General features: G+C 51.2%; 1 protein-coding gene across 8 annotated transcripts in view; it reads left to right on the top strand.

Annotated features, from left to right (window-relative positions):
• The window catches only part of DLEC1 (DLEC1 cilia and flagella associated protein), an 81,486-nt gene that overhangs the window by 33,678 nt on the left and 29,497 nt on the right, over positions 1-18,311 (top strand). For 7 of the 8 annotated variants that reach the window (XM_027582926.2, XM_035726778.1, XM_035726785.1 and 4 more), the window contains 12 exons: positions 6,466-6,553; positions 7,273-7,446; positions 8,369-8,505; positions 9,724-9,816; positions 12,411-12,501; positions 13,316-13,478; positions 14,492-14,684; positions 15,434-15,492; positions 16,077-16,245; positions 16,666-16,759; positions 16,994-17,124; positions 17,232-17,390. In XM_027582926.2, coding sequence (XP_027438727.1) covers positions 6,466-6,553; positions 7,273-7,446; positions 8,369-8,505; positions 9,724-9,816; positions 12,411-12,501; positions 13,316-13,478; positions 14,492-14,684; positions 15,434-15,492; positions 16,077-16,245; positions 16,666-16,759; positions 16,994-17,124; positions 17,232-17,390 — 1,551 coding nt within the window. The remainder of the gene's footprint in view (positions 1-6,465; positions 6,554-7,272; positions 7,447-8,368; positions 8,506-9,723; positions 9,817-12,410; positions 12,502-13,315; positions 13,479-14,491; positions 14,685-15,433; positions 15,493-16,076; positions 16,246-16,665; positions 16,760-16,993; positions 17,125-17,231; positions 17,391-18,311) is intronic. The other variant, XM_035726787.1, reaches the window with a different exon arrangement.

An 18,311-nucleotide genomic window follows, 5' to 3' on the forward strand; every position in this document is an offset into this window, starting at 1 on the left:
GGTCAATTTTAGTGAAGCAATTGGGTTTTTCCCCTTTGATTAATTGATTGTTTCATCTTTTTCAAGACCTGTATCCCAACAGTACTGTAAAATCTACTAGCTATTTGCATAGTAGATTTTGCATTGTTTTCTTGGCCAATATTTAAGGGCACATCTACTTAGAATCATTCTAAATAATGAGGTTACGTTAGTCTAGCCTAAAATGAGTTCATTTAAAGTCAATATTCATTTTGCTTCTGTAATTATCCTAGATTTGTCCAGTGGGAATCTTACAGGTATTCTCCGGTGGGAGTCTCCTGTGTTCTTTTGTGGGTTTGGTTGTTTTTTTGTTTTGTTTTGTTTTGAGCACTTCCTTGCATTCTGGCATTACAAGATGTTCCAGGTTCATCTTGTCCTCACTTTGTCCCAGTTCTGGAATCAGTTTCTAAGAAGCCCTGGTTCCTTTTTGTGGAGAACACAGAAACTTGGTATTTAGAAACCAGGGTCTAAGCACTAGATCTGCTGTTACTGCTGGGGTGTCTTTGCTTGTGGGTTCTTTCAGTGGACAGAGCTGGAGAAAAAGAGCAGTTGCATAGATCCAACCAGATGTATGCATATGTATGTACACATGTGTACATGCATATGTCCACACACAGTTGCATAGTATTTAAAATCATGATTGTACTGACGCCTCCAGTTCTAGTCTAACCCCACACTGCCTCCTCCCCTTCCATGCTTGTGGCTCCCTTCTCCACAGTCATCTGAAGAATCTTGGAATCAAATTCTACTTTTGAAGTCTCTGCCTCTAGTAGCTTTAAAGTGAGGCTCAGGGTCAGATCTCCATGATAAGTGGATGTCCAGTTGCAGGATTCTAAGTATTTATACAGTAGAAAGGGTATATCCCAGATGTCTTATGTTCTGAAGCTTAAGAACAACATTTGTGGTTAAAAGTACTTGATAGAAAAAAAAAGTGCTTGAAATGGTTCTTTCTGGCATGGTTTCAAGGGCAAATTTCATATTCAGTGTTCCAGTTACTATAGCCATGTAACAAATTGTCTCAAGACTTAGTAAAATAGCCATTTGCTTGCTGATCAGATAGGACACAGTGAGAACGGTTTATTTCCACTGTTATGTTTGGAGTCTTAACCAGAAGACTGGAGGCTAGGAGTTTCTGAAGTGTTGATCACTCACGTGTCTGGTGGTTGATGCTGGCTTTCAGCTTAGATCTCAGTTCCTCTCCCCGTGGGCCTCCCGCGGAGGCTTCTCCACATCAGTTACTTCCTTTCCTCTCCTCTCCTCCCTCCCCACCCCTCCCAGCCCAGTGGCTGGTTTTCCCAGAGCAAGCCTCCCAGAAAGGGAGATATAGTCTGCCACAGTCTATTATATAAATTGTATTATATATAGTGATATCTGTTAGAAATGCACCTGGCATTTGCTGGGCATATGACTGTGTACATAGGTTATTTACCCAACTAAACTACAAAGTTTAAGGATAGAAACATTTTCAAGTTTGTAAAGTTTTTACAAATGTATGTCCCATGCACTTTCCTCAGGAAACTCCTAGGGAACATGCTCTCCTACAAGCCAGTAAGCCAAGGAAGAGGAAGGCCTGATATGTGGGAAACAAAAGATCCAACATAGGAGAGAGGTGAAGGAAATCCCCAGATCCCTAATGGTTAAGTGGGTTTCCCGTTGCTGTGCTGCAAAGCAGATTTCCCAAAGCTTAGCAACTTCAAACAACCATTTTATCATGCTTCCAGATTCTTTGGATCAGAAATTCAGACAGGGCACAATGGGAAAGGCTTGTTCCATGTTGTTGGAGTCCTTAGCTATAAAGAGTCTATGCCTAGAGGTGGCCTGAAAGCTGGGAGCTGGAATTATCTGAGGCATATTTACTTGCATAGTGAGTGGTTGGTTGTCAGTAGACAGCTGCACCTACCAGAGCACCTACACATGGATTCTCCCTGTGGCCTGGGCTTCCTCACAGAATGGCCACCTCAGGGTAATCAGATGGTATGTGGCAACTCAAAGTGAGCATCAGAGCTTCTAAGTGAATATCGTAGCAAGCGAGATGGAGGTTTTATCACTTTGTATGATCTAACCTTGGAAGTTACTTTGGACAAGTAGAGAAAGTCACTCTTTCCTCTGCATGCTACAGGTTACAAGTGACTCACTGTTGGCCCAGATTCGAGAGGAAGCCACATATACCTCACCTCTCCATGGGAGTAGTGTCAAAGAACTTGTAGACCTGTCTTAAAACTGCTACAGGGGTTGTTCTGGGTGAGAGTTAAGAGTAGGTGTAGCAGGGAAGCAGCTCAGATTGGAAGAGGCCAGAAGGCCCGAGCAGAGGTTGATTTATGGGGGTGACATCATTAAGAGTCCCTGATACATCTGCACATCTTGGGAAGAGATTTTTATTTTTTTTAAAGATTTATTTATTTATTTATTTGAAAGAGAGAGAGAATGAGAGAGAGAGAGAGAGCACATGAGACGGGGGAGGGTCAGAGGGAGAAGCAGACTCCCCGCCGAGCAGGGAGCCCAATGCGGGACTCAATCCCGGGACTCCAGGATCATGACCTGAGCTGAAGGCAGTCGCCTAACCAACTGAGCCACCCAGGCGCCCGGGAAGAGATTTTTAGAGTAGTGCAGGGAGATTGAATTATTAGTAAGTACATATTAAACAAAATAATTGATTATTAACTCTGGGTGGACAATACTTATATAAGGGAAAATTTCATGTGAATTCATGTGAATATCATTTACACAGTGACAATAATGTAAACATCAATTACTGTACTAACCAAGTAGCATGATATAACTTATATTGGGAAGATGAGGGATAGGAAGGGCATATCATATGGTGAGTTGGATATGGGAAAGGAAAGAGAGAATGTCCCTATCATCCATCCATAATTAGTGCATACAAATTAAGAAAAAGTAGCATGCCATTTGGAGACATATTCTGAAATAATCAGCCAAAGGGAGGAAAAAGTATTACCAGAAATGGCAGGAGACAGGTTCAGGGGAAGAAAGCAGGATTTCTGTTTTCAAAACTTTGACTCTTTAACCTATGTGGCGGTCCAACTTTGATGAAAATAACTAAAAAACAAACAAACTTTCTAGCAAAAGAAACGCTAGGTCCAGATCATTTTACAGGTGCACACCACCAATCATGTAAGCTAATCCCTATTATATATAAACTGTTTCAGAGACTAGAAAAAGAAGGAACATACCCTCATTATTAGGTGATGAGCCTGCTATGGTCTGATTGTTCATGTCCCTCCAAAGTTATATGTTGAAATCCTGTGGTATTAGAAGGTAGAGCCTTTGGGAGGTGCTTAGGTCATGAGGGTGGGGCTTCATGAATGGTATTAGTGCTTTTGTAAAAAAGGTTCTAGAGAGATCCCTTGCCTCTTCCACCACTTTGAGAACACAGTGAGAAGGTCCCGGCTATGAATCAGGAAGAGGGCCCTCACCAAAATGTGACCATGCTGGCGCCTTGATCTTGGACTTGTCAGCCTCCAGAGCTATGAGAAATAAATTTCTGTTGTTTATAAGCCAACCAGTTTATAGTATTTTGTAGAGGAGCCCGAACGGACTAAGACAGAGCCTAATATTACCTTGACCCCAAAGCCAGATAAGGACCTATAACAATAAAAAACATGCACCAGACTTGCTTAAGAGCATAGGTACACTCCCAGTCCCCAGCCTCTGGGAGCTGCGAGACAGCTTCTCTGTCTTGAGATGGAGGCAGACAGAACCCAGGCTGTGAGTGTGAAGGCTGAAGGGTTGCGGTGGGAATAGAGACCTGTACCTTATAAGCCAGGGGGCTATAGGTTTCATATAGTTGCTCTTTTGTTTCCTTTCAATATTTTAGTAACTTAAAAAAGACATTTGAAAGAAAAAAAATAGGTACAGAAATTCTAGGTGAAAAATGGCAAGCCAAATCAAGCAAGAAGTGCACGTGGGCCTGTGCATGCGCGTGCACTCACCCCCACACACGCACCAGGAGCACATTTTGTGTAACCCAGGAATGCAAGGAATGGCTTCACAGTGGGCCTTGAGTTGGCAGTTGGCTGCCCTGAGCCTGTCATTTTTCCCTCTGGGGCTTCCAGTGCTGTTAAGGAAAGCCAGCGCACTCTGCAGTCCTCGTTATTATCACTGCCCTGGAACCTGCAAGCACCAAAGCCGCCCCCTGTTCCAGTGCCAGACCTCCCCCTGTACCTCGTATCAGCTGACCGTGGGTGAAAGCCGTGGTGATTGTGATGCCACTGCATACCAGGGGTCCTCACACCTGACTTCCCACCAGCTGGAGTTCTGATTACCACCAGACTGGTGGGAAAGCCCAACTCCAGACTCGCATCCTGAGGGTCTGATGCCAGCTGTCATAGCCTGGGTGCCTCATAAAGTGGAGTCTGGGGCAGTGGGAGTCTGTGCTGTCATTTGCATCTCCAGAGAGGACTGAGGAAAGGGGGTGGAAGGAGGAAGAGCCAATCCGAGAGTGTGTTACTGAGCTGTCTGCCATTGAGTGCAGTTGACTGTTTCGTCTCGTGGCACATCCCCTCAGAAGCCGCATAAACTGCTGGCTCCTGCCTTTTGCTGGTCAGAGGTCTGCCTTGTGTGGCTGGAGCAAGGCTCTCTTGATGCCTCAGCGGACGTGAGAGCGGCTGCCACCATGGTAATGAATTCAGCAGTGGATGCCCCTGGCTCCTTGTCTGAGGGAACCGCAGCCTGATGGAGGGAACCACACATGCTGTTGCTCGGGCTGTTCTGTGCACATGTGCACCCCTGAGGAGACAAAAATGAGATGGCATCCTTGCCATATGGAAAATAATCTAATCCCTACCTCACTCCATACCCTAAGCAAAATACTTTTCAGCAAAGATCTCAAACAAAATTTATTTTCAAATGGAATTTAATTTTATTATCATTATTTGTTTTGTTTTGTTTTTGTTTTTTTTTTAGAGAGGGGGAGAGAGAGAGAGGAGGAGCAGAGGGAGAGAGAGAATCTTAAGGAGGCTCCACACCCAGCACAGAGCCCAACACGGGCTCGATCTCACAATCCTGAGATCATGACCTGAGCCAAAACCGAGAGTGGGATGCTTAACTGACTGAGCCACCCAGGTGCCCCTCAAACAAAATTTAAAGAGAAAATATAGGAGATATCAAAAGAGTCCTTGAAACAGAAGCACAAACCACAAAAAGTTGATATATTTTATATTGAAATTTTAGAAACTGTACATCAAAAGATAATATGAGTTATAAACTTGGAGATGTTTACAAACATATACCTTATAAAGAATTAGCACCCAGCATATATCAAGAACTGCTACAAATCCAGAGAAAGACAAAGTATACAATGGCAAAATGGCAAAAGGATATGGACAGACAACTCACACAAGAGGAACCCCAAATAGCAAATAAACATATGAAACAATGCTCATTATCATTAATAACAGAGTAATGAAGATTAAAACCATAATATGGGTCTCTCCACACTTGGGTGTGGTTCACAGATGGACTGGTGCAAATGTTGTGTTGGCCAAAAATGGACAAGTGTTGACTTAGGAATACATACCTATGAATAAAAGTATGAAGACCCACTTCACATTTATGTAGCTGTTATCTGGTGGACGGCAAGGGGGCTGGGGTAGGGCTTCATCTGTATTTTTAATGTTTTTTTTTTTTCTTAAGCTGGGTGATGGAAACATGGCATTCATCATGTTATAATTTATACATTTTTTTCCAATATAATATTTCACAAAAGAGAAGCAAAAGATGTGTTCATGTACTGCGCTCCTCTTTTGTGCTAGACCCCGTGCGGAGTGCTGGTGGGGGTTAGCAGTGTGTGAGTTCCAGGCCTTGCCCCTGGGGGTCTCCCAGTCTTAGAGAGGGAGAGGAGAAGGTAGGATTTAATAGGGGCTGCACGGGTTGAGTGGTGGAGGGAGGCCCAATTAAACCCTGCCACACAGGTGCCCGCAACCGCCTCTTGACTGGGCCCATGGGAAGAAGTGGCCCAAAGGGATATGTGGGGAAGAAGTCAGCAAAGTAAGGAGCCAGGTGGGCAGCACTTTGGAGTTGGATGTCCTGGGCTCAAATCTCAAGATTTGTTACTTACTGCTTAAGGTGCCTCTTTGCACTTTAGCTTCTTCAAGGTAAAATAGAGATAGCTCTCACCTTTTCCTGGTTATTGTGAGGCTGGGGGGCACGTGGCAGATGCTCGACAAACAGTAGGTCTTGTTTTAAAGAGGGTAAAGCATAGGTCAGATCTACTGCCGTCTTCGTGTTCACTTTGTATTTTATTTTTTCCAAATACAATCTAAGGTAAATGGAGGGGCGTGAGGAGTCCCCCCGTGCCCATCCCCCAGCCCGGACTCATTTCATCTACGCCTCTATCCCCTTTCCATGTGGTGTAGTCAGTCTGGGCCTCATGTTACTTGGCCATGTGCATGCTGTCTAAAAGAGCTCCCCTTGACCTCTGCGCAGATGGTGATCTCCCTGCAGAACATCACGGCAACCGGCCGCTACCTGCGAGTCCTCCCGCCTTCTACACCACACTTCGCTCTGGGATTGGGTGAGTCACTCTAGCAGTGGTCTGGACCACCTCAAAATTGTATGTGGGGATTGCTCCTGACTGTCAGAGGAGCCTGGGCCCACCTTTCCCTTAGCAGTCCCCGGGGCCCTCCCGCTCTGCCGATAGCCTGCCCCGCTCCCGCCCATGCTCCTGGTGATGTCTCTGAGTTCTGCCCGCCCCTTTCCCCAGGCGCCCCCTCCAGGCCCTGGGCCTGCCCTCTCCTCGCCCTCCATGCTGCCACTGCCCCCAGTCAAGCCATCCTCATTCCTCACTCAAACCATTGTGGGGGCTTGCCAGCCAGCCTTCCAGCTTCCAGGACACAGTGCTTTTTCCAAGAATAGCTCTGGTCATGTCATTGCCCTCCCCAACCATGCTCGGAAGCTCAAATGGCTCTCTGCTGGACTCAAAATAAATTCTAAGCCATCAGGCCGGACCTGGCCTCCCCTAACTATTCCAGATGGACCATATCACTCCCCCACCCACTTGCCCGGGCCCTGGTGTTCTCACCTGGACTCCGTGCCCTAGCAACCTGTCCCCCTTGCACGCCCTGGTGGTTCTGCCATCAGCATGGCTTTGACCCAGAAGGCATCTACTCATGGAGCAGCCCAGCTGTGATGGGGTCTACCTGTGCCCTCTGGTTACCACCCGTAGCACTTGAACCCAAGCCCCCTTGGCTGGCTGGTCCCCAGGTCCTCATCTGTTGCTTTTGTCATGCACAGGGATGTTCCCAGGAAAAGGCGGAATGGTGGCTCCTGGAATGACCTGCCAGTACATCGTCCAGTTTTTTCCCGACTGTCTTGGGGATTTTGATGATTTTATCTTAGTCGAGACCCAGTCAGCCCACACACTCCTAATCCCCTTGCAGGCCCGGAGGCCGCCCCCAGTGCTGACATGTGAGTGTGTACTCTGCCTTCTTCGGGATTCAGTTAGGGTTGCCTGCTCTCAGGGCCCCTTTGTGGCAGCACATGACTTGGTCCTCCTGGGCAGGGGCTTCTGGGTCCTAAGGAGACACCTGCTAGCAGCTTCCATGCAACCTTCCTCTGTGTCAGGCCCCAATTGTCCTACTTCCCAGTGGAGGCTGACTCAGAATTACACACAGCAGGAGAGGAGGCCAGCAGCCTAGCTCAGGCTTTGCTGGCTCCTGGATCCCTGCGTGGGCCTGCGCCACACTGAGCCAAGGAAGGGGTACCTGGGGCCCTCAGCAGATGTCACCTCTGTGGCTGTGTGGGGGGCTTCTTTGGGAAAGCTGACTTTGGCTGGGCTCCCTCATTAGCAGCAAGCCTCTTCAGCTGGGCACAGGATTCTGCCCCACAACCCCCAGGGCCATGCTGCGTGGCTCTGGCTGAGGCCTGAGTCAACAGTGAGCACAGACGGGGTGCCTGGGTGGCTCAGTCTGTTAAGCATTTGCCTTCGGCTCAGGTCAGGATCCCAGGGTCCTGGGATAGAGCCCCTCATTGGGCTCCCTGCTCAGCAGGGAATCTGCTTCTCCCTCTCCCTCTGCTGGTCCCCCTGCTTGTGCTCTCTCTCTCTCTGTGTCAAATAAATAAAATCTTAAAAAAAAACAAAAAAAACAAAAAAAAAGTGAGCACAGACTCCTGTTGATCTAGCCAGCAGTGCATGGAGTCCAGTGGCTGCCATGTGGGTGCAGGGCTCAGGGCGTGTCCCCATTCATCCTCTCTGCTCTGGGTGCTGGGCCAGAGCCCCTGCATCCTTCCATGGCTGCTCTGAGCTCTGGCTGGACCTCAGGTGAACAAGGACGACAGGGCCTATTCAGAGCGACATGTTATTTCTGTTCATCTTTTCCTATGGCTCCAGTATCACCAGTGTTGGACTGCGGTTACTGCCTCATTGGGGGAATGAAGGTAACCAGATTCATCTGCAAAAACGTGGGCTTCAGCGTTGGCAAGTTCTGCATTATGCCTAAGAAGAGCTGGCCGCCACCAAGTTTCAGGGTGAGTGATCACAGACTGCTACCTGAAGCAGGAGCAAACCCATCCAAGGAAATCCCACCCACCCCCATCCCATGAGGAATGTGCAGGAGTGCACCTGTGACTGGAGACACACAGACAAAAGAATTGTGTAACGTCTGTGTCGCCCAGCTGCCGTAATCAACGTGTATGGAGACGAGTGCTGTAGTTCTTGTCACGCCACCGAAACCTGTGTCACCTGGGCACCTTGCATCTCCTCCCTTATCCTTCCAAGCCTGGCTCAAGTGTCACTGCATTTACTCCTTCATTCAGTCATTACTGTTACATTACTGGCAAATGTTTTCATAGATCCGAGGTCCTGAGTTGGCAGCTCTTTGGCTGAATTCTGTGTGTGTATTTATTTGGCACAGTGCTCAAAAACATTTTTTGGGACAACATTTAAAACTAGGGAGATTTCACCTAAAAATCTGCATTTCCAGTCTCTGAGAAATTGGAGGGGTGCCTGGCTGGCTCAGTTGGTAGAGCATGTGACTCTTGATCTCAGGGTTATGAGTTTGAGCCTCACGTAGGGTGTAGAAATTACTTAAAAAAAATAAAATCTTTAAAAAGAGAAAAGAAAAATTGGAGGATGTGCAGCACTGAGCCAGGACTCCCCGTGGCCCCTTGGCTGGAGCCGAGCGCCGGCACCATGGACCGTGGGCTCACACTGTTATTTTTCATCTCTGTTTCTCTGTAACTGTGTCTCTGGGAAACAGGTGATAGATCCAGAGGACTCCATGTTCCAAGACCATTTCACTCACTTCTGTTGCCTGCCAGGGTCCTCTAGGTGTGGGTTTGTGTCCCTAGCGCGGTGAGGTGGTAGCTCTCCTCGACCCCGGGCCACCCATTGGGGATGGAGGCAGCCACACAGGGCACTGGGGTGGGGGAAAGGACTATGCTTTGGGAGCCCTCCTCCGGGGCAAGGCCACCTCTCACGCTTCTGCTTCATGTCAGTGGTGTTCCTTCTGCCTCCAACCAGGGCTCAGCTCCTCATGGGTGTTCTGTGAGCCTTCAGCCCAGGGAGGGTGGAGGGAGTGCTTGGGGAATGGGCGAGCCTCTGTTTCTTCATTGGCTGGGTACTGAATGATCCTTAAGATCCTTCAGATTGCAAAAGAGATGTTTGGAAGAGAGAAGTGTGTAATCGGAGTGCTGGATTTTACAGTCTCTTCCATTCTCTTGTGTCATCTTCCGCTTTTCTTTAAGGCTGTTGCAACCATTGGCTTCATTGAGCAACGTCCTTTTGGAATCCTGCCTTCGGTGTTTGAGCTGGCTCCGGGGCAGGCCATATGTATGGAGGTAGGTAATTAGACATCACGTATAGTTTCTCCCCTTTTCGATTGGCCATGGCTGTTTCCTCAACTACTTATGTGATTTCATTCGCCTCTGTGTTTTCGGGACTTGAATACCCACTCCCATTCCAGGATGGTTTCCGTGTAGGAGAATGTTCTTACATTCTGTGGGGTGATGTCATTTGACTCTCTCATGACCCCTCTTACAAAGCAAGTGCAGATAGCCCTAGCATTGCATTATGATCCCCCATTGCTGCTTGTCCACACCGATAGCCTGGGAGTCCCTCCCATCTCAGCCGCCGCCGGAATCTTCCTTTGGTTCTTTGGTCTCTCTTGGACGCCTCCCCCTACCCCCACCAGATCTAGTGCCTGGCTTTGTCAGCTTTTTTCCTCTTTATCCGCAGTTATATGCTTGGTCAGGCCTGCCTTCCTTCCTTCAGCCTTATTCTGGACCTCTGCCAAAGCTCCCGGACTTGGATCTGCTGGCTGTGGGGCTTGTCCTTTCCTAACCAGCTTCCTTCAGTGGTCCCTTCAGCTCCTCACACCTGCTCACTGATCCCCGGCACAGTCTGTGAGGAATGATGATGTCTCCCTGCCCCTTTTGCTCCACACTTTCGCCTTCCCTGACTCCCCTGTCCAGGGATCAGACTCTGAGCCTTCCTCACTAGCCTGTTGGAGGAGGCACTGACATTCAAGAGTGAACGCTGTCTGGTTTCTGGGGAAGGGGGTTTAAGCCAAGAGCCATAGGATTTTCAAACTACCTACTGCAATCTCCTGAGAATCTTGCAAACGCACCTGTGTCTTGGCCCCGTCCTGAGGTTTTGAGTTAATGGGCGTGGGGTTTGCCTGAGGCATAGGATTTTTAAAGCCTTGCAGGTATGTGGCAGTTTGCGGACCACTGCTGTAAGCTGCTTTCCCATAGTGAAAAGGCAGGCTTCCTTTATTAGCTGCTTTCCAGTGTCAAGCGCCTGACAGGATCTCGTTTGGGAGTCCTGGAGTGATGCCTTCTTGTTCATGTCTGTGCTAATCTGATCCCCGATAAGAACCTGGTTTTGGGGGTTGGGATGAAGCCAATTCAGGGCAGTGTAGGGCTTTGTCAGACCTCACCTGCTGATGGCCTGGGTCCTCTCGCCTGGTCCAGGCCTTGTCGGTACCTTATGGTCTGGCTTTAAGGAATTGGAGCCAGTCATCCCTGACCAGGCTGGGACATCCCCTCATCCCATCTTCCTGTGACCCCCAGAGAAAGGAAGAAGGGAGCAGCAGGACTCTTTGGAGAGCGGTGAGGAGTCAAGGGGAGGTTTTTCCCCTTGGCATCCCTTGTGCATTTTATTTATTGATTGTTTGGGGTTTGTTTTAAAATGTATTCATATTTCCAGGGCACCTGGGTGGCTCAGTCGGTTAAGCGTCTGCCTTCAGCTCAGGCCATGATCTCAGGGTCCTGGGAACGAGTCCAGCATCGGGCTCTTTGCTCAGCAGGAAACCTGAGCAAACCTCCCTCTGCCTGCCACTCCCCCTTTGTGTACTGTCTCTTTCTCTCTGTGTCAAATAAAATCTTTTAAAAAATGTATTCATATTTCCAAATAAGGAACAAATTCACATGATGAAAAACCAAAAGCTGCAACTAGGTTAAGAGTGAAGTGCTTCCCACAAATCGCTGCCCACACTGTACTCTGTTCTGCCCACTCACTGTTCTGCTCTGTCTTAAACAGCGTTCTCCTATTTGTCACAGCTGCATAGTATCCCACTGCACCAATGATCCATAGCTCAGGTCAGCTGTCCCCTACCGAGGGACACGACGATTCTTTCTGATCTCTGGCCATTTCGGCAACTCCATACATCACTCTGTCCAACTATGGGTCTCCCGGCAGGTTCCAGGCCTTGAAGTGGGTTTGCCGACTCGGGGGTCTCTGCTGGTCAGAACTGTGATTCACATTGCCCAAATCCCCACCACATGGGTATGTCAGGGTGTCTGTTCCCTCACACCCTTGCCAATTAGAGTGTGTTATCAAATGTAAAAGAAAAACTGTTAAAAAAGAGAGAAAACCTGCTGTCATGCATATTTTAAAGCATATACAAAAATGGAGAGGCTAGTTTAACAACTCACTTGGGTCGTTAGCACCCAGTCAACATTGATCAACTAACTCTTCACCAACCTCATCGCATCTACGCCCGTCCGTCTCTTCCAGCCAAACCCCGCCTTTCCCCTCCAGATGATTTTGAAGAAAATTCAGCTCTCTTGTCATTGCATTTCTGATTGCCGGCTTTCTGCTCTTTGCCAGTATGAAGGGTGAAAACTTTTTCTGGGTGGTTTTCGTTTACATTTCTTTTATCATGAACGAGATTAAACGTATTCATGTGTTGAAGAGCTGTTTGTACCTCGGTCTCTGTGAACTTTTTCTTCATGCCTTTCAACATGCTTCTTGCATTAGTCAGGGGTGGGGCCTTGGCAGAACCCCCTGGCCTTAGGGAGAAGGTCGGGGGGGGGGGGTCGGGGGGGGTTGGGGGGGCGGGCAGCAGGGAGGGAAGTGAGAAGTAGAGAACAAGGGGGGGGTGTGTCTGAGAGGAGGAGGGAGGTAACAGGGCAGCCCTTCTCTCCGCCAGGTCTTGTTCCTCCCGACGAGCCTAGAAAAGGCAGAGCAGACCTTCATCATTGTATGTGACAACTGCCAGATAAAGGAGCTGGTGACTGTAGGTGGGCTTGTGTGTACTCCCAGGCCTGGGGCCAGGGTGGGCGGGTACCCTGACTCCAGAAGCTGCTGCACTAGGCTTGGCCGTGGTACAGCTCTTACCACCCTATCTCAGGGGGTAAGAGGGGGTGCTGTAGCCTCCAGGCTCTGGGGCCTGGTTTGGGGCCTGTTGCTCTGGTCAGACATTGGAGACCCAAGTCAGTGTGGCCTTTGGGACAATCCCAAGGAACCTTCTCGTGAGAGACAGATGGGAACCTGGGATGAAGTCTTTAATTTCTTCATTTTTAAACTCACCTTGATCTCCTTTGGGGAATTGCCAGAAACTTACACATAAATGACCAGAAGCACCCCAGTTTCTGTGGAGCTAGAAGGGGCATCCTGCTGGATTTCCCCAAGCTGCCTGCCTGCCTTCCTTCCTTCCTTCCTCCCTTCCTTTCTTCTTTCCTTCCCTTCCTTCCTCCCTCCTTCCCTCCCTCCCTTCCTTCCTTCCTTCCTTCCTTCCTTCCTTCCTTCCTTCCTTCCGTTCATCCTTCTATCTGTCCATCTGTCTGTCCATCCATCCTTCCATCCAGTTTTACCCGGCAAGCATTAACTGAGTACCCACTATGTGCCAGGTTATCAAAATCACCTCCTTGTAGTCTGGGAAGATATGGGTACAGGATCTGTGTGCTGATGGCCCCCTGTTCCCCTCTTTGTACACTTCCTGGGGTCATGGTCAAGGCCAGTTGCATGTGGACAGTGGCATGGATACTGTGACAGCCTTTGGCTACAGAGTCCTGATTTCAGGCCCAGTGAAACTTTACCATCTTACTGTGTCAGGAATCGGGCAGCTGGTTGCTTTGGATCTGATCTATATTTCTGGCGAAGAAAGTCAGCCGGAGCCTGGAGAGCTCACAGACTTAACAGCCCAACACTTCATACGCTTTGAGCCTGAGAACCTTCAGTCCACAGCTAGAAAGCAGCTGATTATTAGAAATGCTACGTGAGTGATGCTGTGCCATACCCGCCAACGTGCACCCTTTCTTCTTCCGCACCTGGCCCGGAGTTCCCAGGGAGGCCGGAGGTTCCTTCCAAGGGCCAGATGGAAGAACCCAGCTTTGCACTGCCCATCATAGTAGCCACATGTGGCTATCAAAATTGAAATCAACTAAAACTAAAATAAAACTCACTTTTTCGGTGGCACCAGTCACATTTTAAGTACCAGCCACATGTGTAGCTTGTGACTCTCGTATTGGACAGAGCAGATAAGTAAGATTACCATTGCTGCTGTCAGTTATATTGGACAGTGTTGTTCCAGATCATCCTGGAGTATCCTTAGCCCAGAGCAGTTTTGCAGAGAGGCCTTGCCCTGCCCATGAGGGGAAGCCAGCCAAGTTCCAAGATCAGGCAGACTGTGACCAGTGGGTTTGGTTCCTGACCATCCTGTGAGCACCACCATTAAACTAGCACAGGCCCTCCCTGGTGACCCCAGGCCTTACAAGGGTCTGTCTCCTGAGGTGATGAGCAGTACCCATCTGCCGTCACTCCCCATCAGCAGCATGCTGGAGTCCCGCCCCCCCCCCTCCCCACCGTGCAGTTGTCCCTTCTCTGTTGGGAGCCGGTGGGCACATCCTTCTGGACAGAGCTGTCCTGGGAGGCCACAGCTGGAGGGGTGGAGGGTGGTAGAGTGGGGAGTCCAGGGGGCAAACCTTTGGAACTCTCACGTGGTAGCAGACACTGCAAAAAATGTTCCGGATATCTACAGCTTAATAGTTAAAGCCTGATTCCCTGTGTTTACCATTTTCCGTGAGTCCCCATGGCTCTAACCCCCAACTGCTGTAGTGGAGAGAGGGAAGCTGTCTTAGGAGGTCTCCAGTGTGGATCCCCTGACTCACGTGCTCCCCCACTTCCTGTGCCTGGGTCCTTTCTGCTCACTCCTGGAGTGGGACCCAGCCAGGCAGGGGGTCAGAAGACTGGGCCTGGCAAAATTGGGACATAGATCCACTGCCCCCACAGGCACGTGGAGCTGGCCTTCCACTGGCAGATCATGAAGCCCAACCTGCAGCCCCTAATGCCTGGAGAAACCTACAGCCTGGACAGCCTCAAGTACCACCCTGACAGGGAGACGGCCTTCTCCATCCTGCCTGAAAGGGGCGTTCTCAGCCCCCACACGGACCATGAGTTCATCCTGAGCTTTTCTCCTCATGAGGTAAAAATGATGCCATCCTGGTAGTCATACATGATGGGGTCGTGGCACTTTCACCGCCCCCCCCCCCGCCCCCATCCTTGTCCTTTAGTGACACTGAAGCCGCAGCTGAGCCTGACGAGATCCCGGCATCCTCTGAGGCCGGCACTTATGTGAGAGTGGGGCTGGAAGACAAAGCAGCCTCTTCTGCCTGGTCCCGATGGTGCACATACCTTGCCTGCAGCAGGACCCTGGGCTCATTTCCTCAGCTCTGGTGTCTTCCGTGTTTCCACTGCGTGGGTGACAGTCACATCTCTGCCCAGCCCCCAGCCTCCCCCAGAAAGTGAGGTGCAGGTGCCAAGGGCCGGGTTCCCACGATGGGCTCCTGTGTGAGGCCCTGTGTGTAACCCGAGAGGGGAAATGAGAGCTGAGGGTGAAGGGGGTGCCCCCCTGCCTGTCCAGCCGGCATCCGGCCCTACTGTTCTGGGAAGCCGTGGTGCCTCCCACAGTTGAGGGCGCTGCCGAGAGGCCACATCAGGGCCTGGAGAGCCTGTCCTTCCTGTGCGCTCAGGCCCTGCTGAGGTAGGAACGCCAGTCTTGAGACTGTGGCGGCCCCCACAGCCCGAGTCCTGCCTCCCATCCTGGGGTAAGGGGGCGGTCGCAGGGAAGCAGCACCATGGTTTTCGGGAGGCCTCCCTGCCATGGCTCCCGGCTTCTCCAGGACAGCAGATTGGAGTGCGGTTTGTTTTCAGGATACTGTGTTTGTCTTGCAGCCCAGGGATTTTCACAGTGTGCTCCAGATGGTGCTAGAGGAAGTCCCAGAGCCCATGAAGTGAGCGGGGACTGGGCCCTATATGAGGGTGGGCAGTGGGGCCTGCCCTCCCCTTGGGGGTACTGGGGAAGGCGACGGCAAGGAGGGAAGGAGCCCCCTGACCCCCAGCAGGACTTGATGGGGGAGCGCTTCTGCCTTGCCCTGGCACCTAGGCCCAGAGGGGCTCAGCCGCGGGGAACGGCTCACTGGGCTCCACTCGGCTGTAGCACCGGGCAGCCAGGCCGCTGGGCCCTGGGTGGTGGTGACTAAGTAGGAGATGCTCTGCCCCGTCGGGGGCATCTCCACCAGCTCTCCCCTGGGCAGACAGTCAGGGTGGGTCTCCAGTCAGCCTCATGTGGAGACCCAGGCTGGGTGCCACTACGGCATAGTCCCGGGAGGCAGCAGGCCAGGCACCCTGTCCCAGTACTATCACTGTTTGGCTGGCTCGTGCCTCTGATTTGAGGTGCTTTAGGAGCTGTGGGTAGGGGAGTGCTTTCTTTTCACAAGACCACAGAGAAGGGACAGGTGAAGGCCATGCAGGGCTATGCTCCCAGCCATGTTCCTGGGCGGCGTTGGCTCTTAGCTCACGGTGGGTTTGTGTTCAGCTTGGAACAGGAAAACCTGAAGGATTCTTCCTACTCTGTGGATGACGTGATTGTCCTGGACATCGAGGTGAAAGGCTCAGTGGAACCTTTCCAGGTTCTCTTAGAACCGTATGCCCTCATCATCCCTGGGGAGAACTACATTGGCATAAACGTGAAGAAAAATTTTAAGGTACGCTATGGTCTCCCCCCAGCCTAGGCTGGCCAAGAGTGCACGGAACTTGGCACGAGTATAGGGAGGGTGTGGCTGGAGGCGTGGATGATAGCCACTGCATAGATGACACTGTCCCCAGGGCTCTTGAACCTGACTTGATGTGCGCAGATGACGGGCCGGGCATATCTGTCATTTTACCAGCTCCCCAGCATCCTCCGAATGATAGGGCTGTGGGACCATTCCTGTGGTTGTGGGTCTTTGGTGGGATATGTGCCTACAGACCCTGCCGTGTGGTGTCGGTGCTGTTGGATGGCCAAGAAGTAGCCGGGAGGGTGTCAGGAGGACCCGTTGTGGGCCCACAGCCCCGCAGTCCTTTGGTGGGTACAGATTTGCACAAGGGTGGTGCCTGGGGAGCCTGGATTGGGGCGTGTCTTGCAGATGTGGAACAACAGCAAGTCCCGCATCAGATACTTGTGGGGGAAGATCAGTGACTGCCACATCATTGAAGTGGAACCCTGCATGGGGACCATAGGTACTGCAGGGACGGTGGGGGGGGGGCGTGACCTCCTGGGGCTGGCTGGGTGGGGGGGGCGACCTGAGAGGACAGGGGGCCTGTGCAGGGGTTCAGGGGGTTCCGGGATCGGCTCCAGCTGCAACCTGGCATGTGTGGTGGATGAGAAGTCAGCCGAAGCCAGACATCTGGGCCCAGCCGCAGTGGGGAACTTTCCCCCTCTCTTTCTCCAGCTCACTTCCCCCTCTCTTCCAGAGCCCAACGAGGTGGAGGATTTTGAGTTGAGCTTTACCGGGGGTGTTCCTGGCCCAACAAGCCAGGACCTGCTGTGTGAAATCCAAAACTCACCCTCGCCAGTGGTATTACACATTGAGGCGGCCTTTAAGGTGCTGCCGGGGGCCTGCACGGCTGGGTGGGCCAGCAGGGTGGCAGGGGTAGGGTGCAGAGTCCGCTCCCAAGGCGGCCCAGTGACAGGCCCCTCTGGGTGTCTCAGGGGCCCGCCCTTGTCATCAACGTCTCAGCCCTTCAGTTTGGTTTGCTGCGCCTGGGGCAGAAAGCCACAGACTCCATCCAGATCCAGAACGTCAGCCCACTCCCGGCCACGTGGTGCATGAAGGAGAGCCTGGTCTGCCTCCAAGAGAGGCGTGAGGGCGTAAGTCGGGCACCGCTGGCCCCAGCACTGCCGCCCCTCCCCCCGGGAGCCGATCCACCTGTGGTGTAGGAAGGGAGACCTGTCCTGACGCATTCAGAGCATTGAGGCTGGAGAGGAAGGGCCTGCCTGGTCACTCCTGCCTGGCAGTGTCCCCGGTTCTCTCCATCTCTGAGGCAATTGGGCTCCCCCCGGACAGCAGAACTTAACCCCAAACTGGATTTTCCTGTTCCTTTCTCCACCATCTGATGTGGAAATAAGACACAGGTTTCTCCCTCTGTCAGAGCAGGCTGAGTTGGGAGGAAGATAGGCAGCTGAGCTGGGCCGAAAGCTCCCAGGGAGGGGTCGGTCTGGCCCTCAGGGCTCACCCCCAAGGCTCCCAACCTCCCAGGGACTGTGCTCGCAGTTTGAGTACCTGCCACCAGGGGGCACTTGCACCGGGCTTGCGGCCCCAAACAGGAGAATCCAGCTTGCATTTCCCCTCAAGTAGCTCTTTCCTTTTTTTTTTTTTAAAGATTTTATTTATTTATTTGACAGAGAGAGAGATAGTGAGAGCAGGAACACAAGCAGGGGGAGTGGGAGAGGGAGAAGCAGGCTTCCCGCCGAGCAGGGAGCCCGATGCAGGGCTCGATCCCAGGACCCTGGGATCATGACCCGAGCCGAAGGCAGACGCTTAACGACTGAGACACCCAGGCGCCCAGTAGCTCTTTCCTTTTAACTACAAACACAGAAAATACTGAAAGTGATTAAGTATTATCATCATCATCATCACATTTAAATATGATGTGCCATCCAGAGCAAAACCAGAGCGAGTGGCACGAAATGTCAGTTGCTCCCTACCTGCCCGCCGGTAGCTGTGAGTCACCGCTGGTCACCGCTACTCTTCATACACGGGGCAGCTGTGGCTTCTTGGGAGCTGCCTTA

This window comes from Zalophus californianus, chromosome 1 (genome assembly GCF_009762305.2).
Source record: "Zalophus californianus isolate mZalCal1 chromosome 1, mZalCal1.pri.v2, whole genome shotgun sequence".
Taxonomy (NCBI): Eukaryota; Metazoa; Chordata; class Mammalia; order Carnivora; family Otariidae; genus Zalophus; species Zalophus californianus.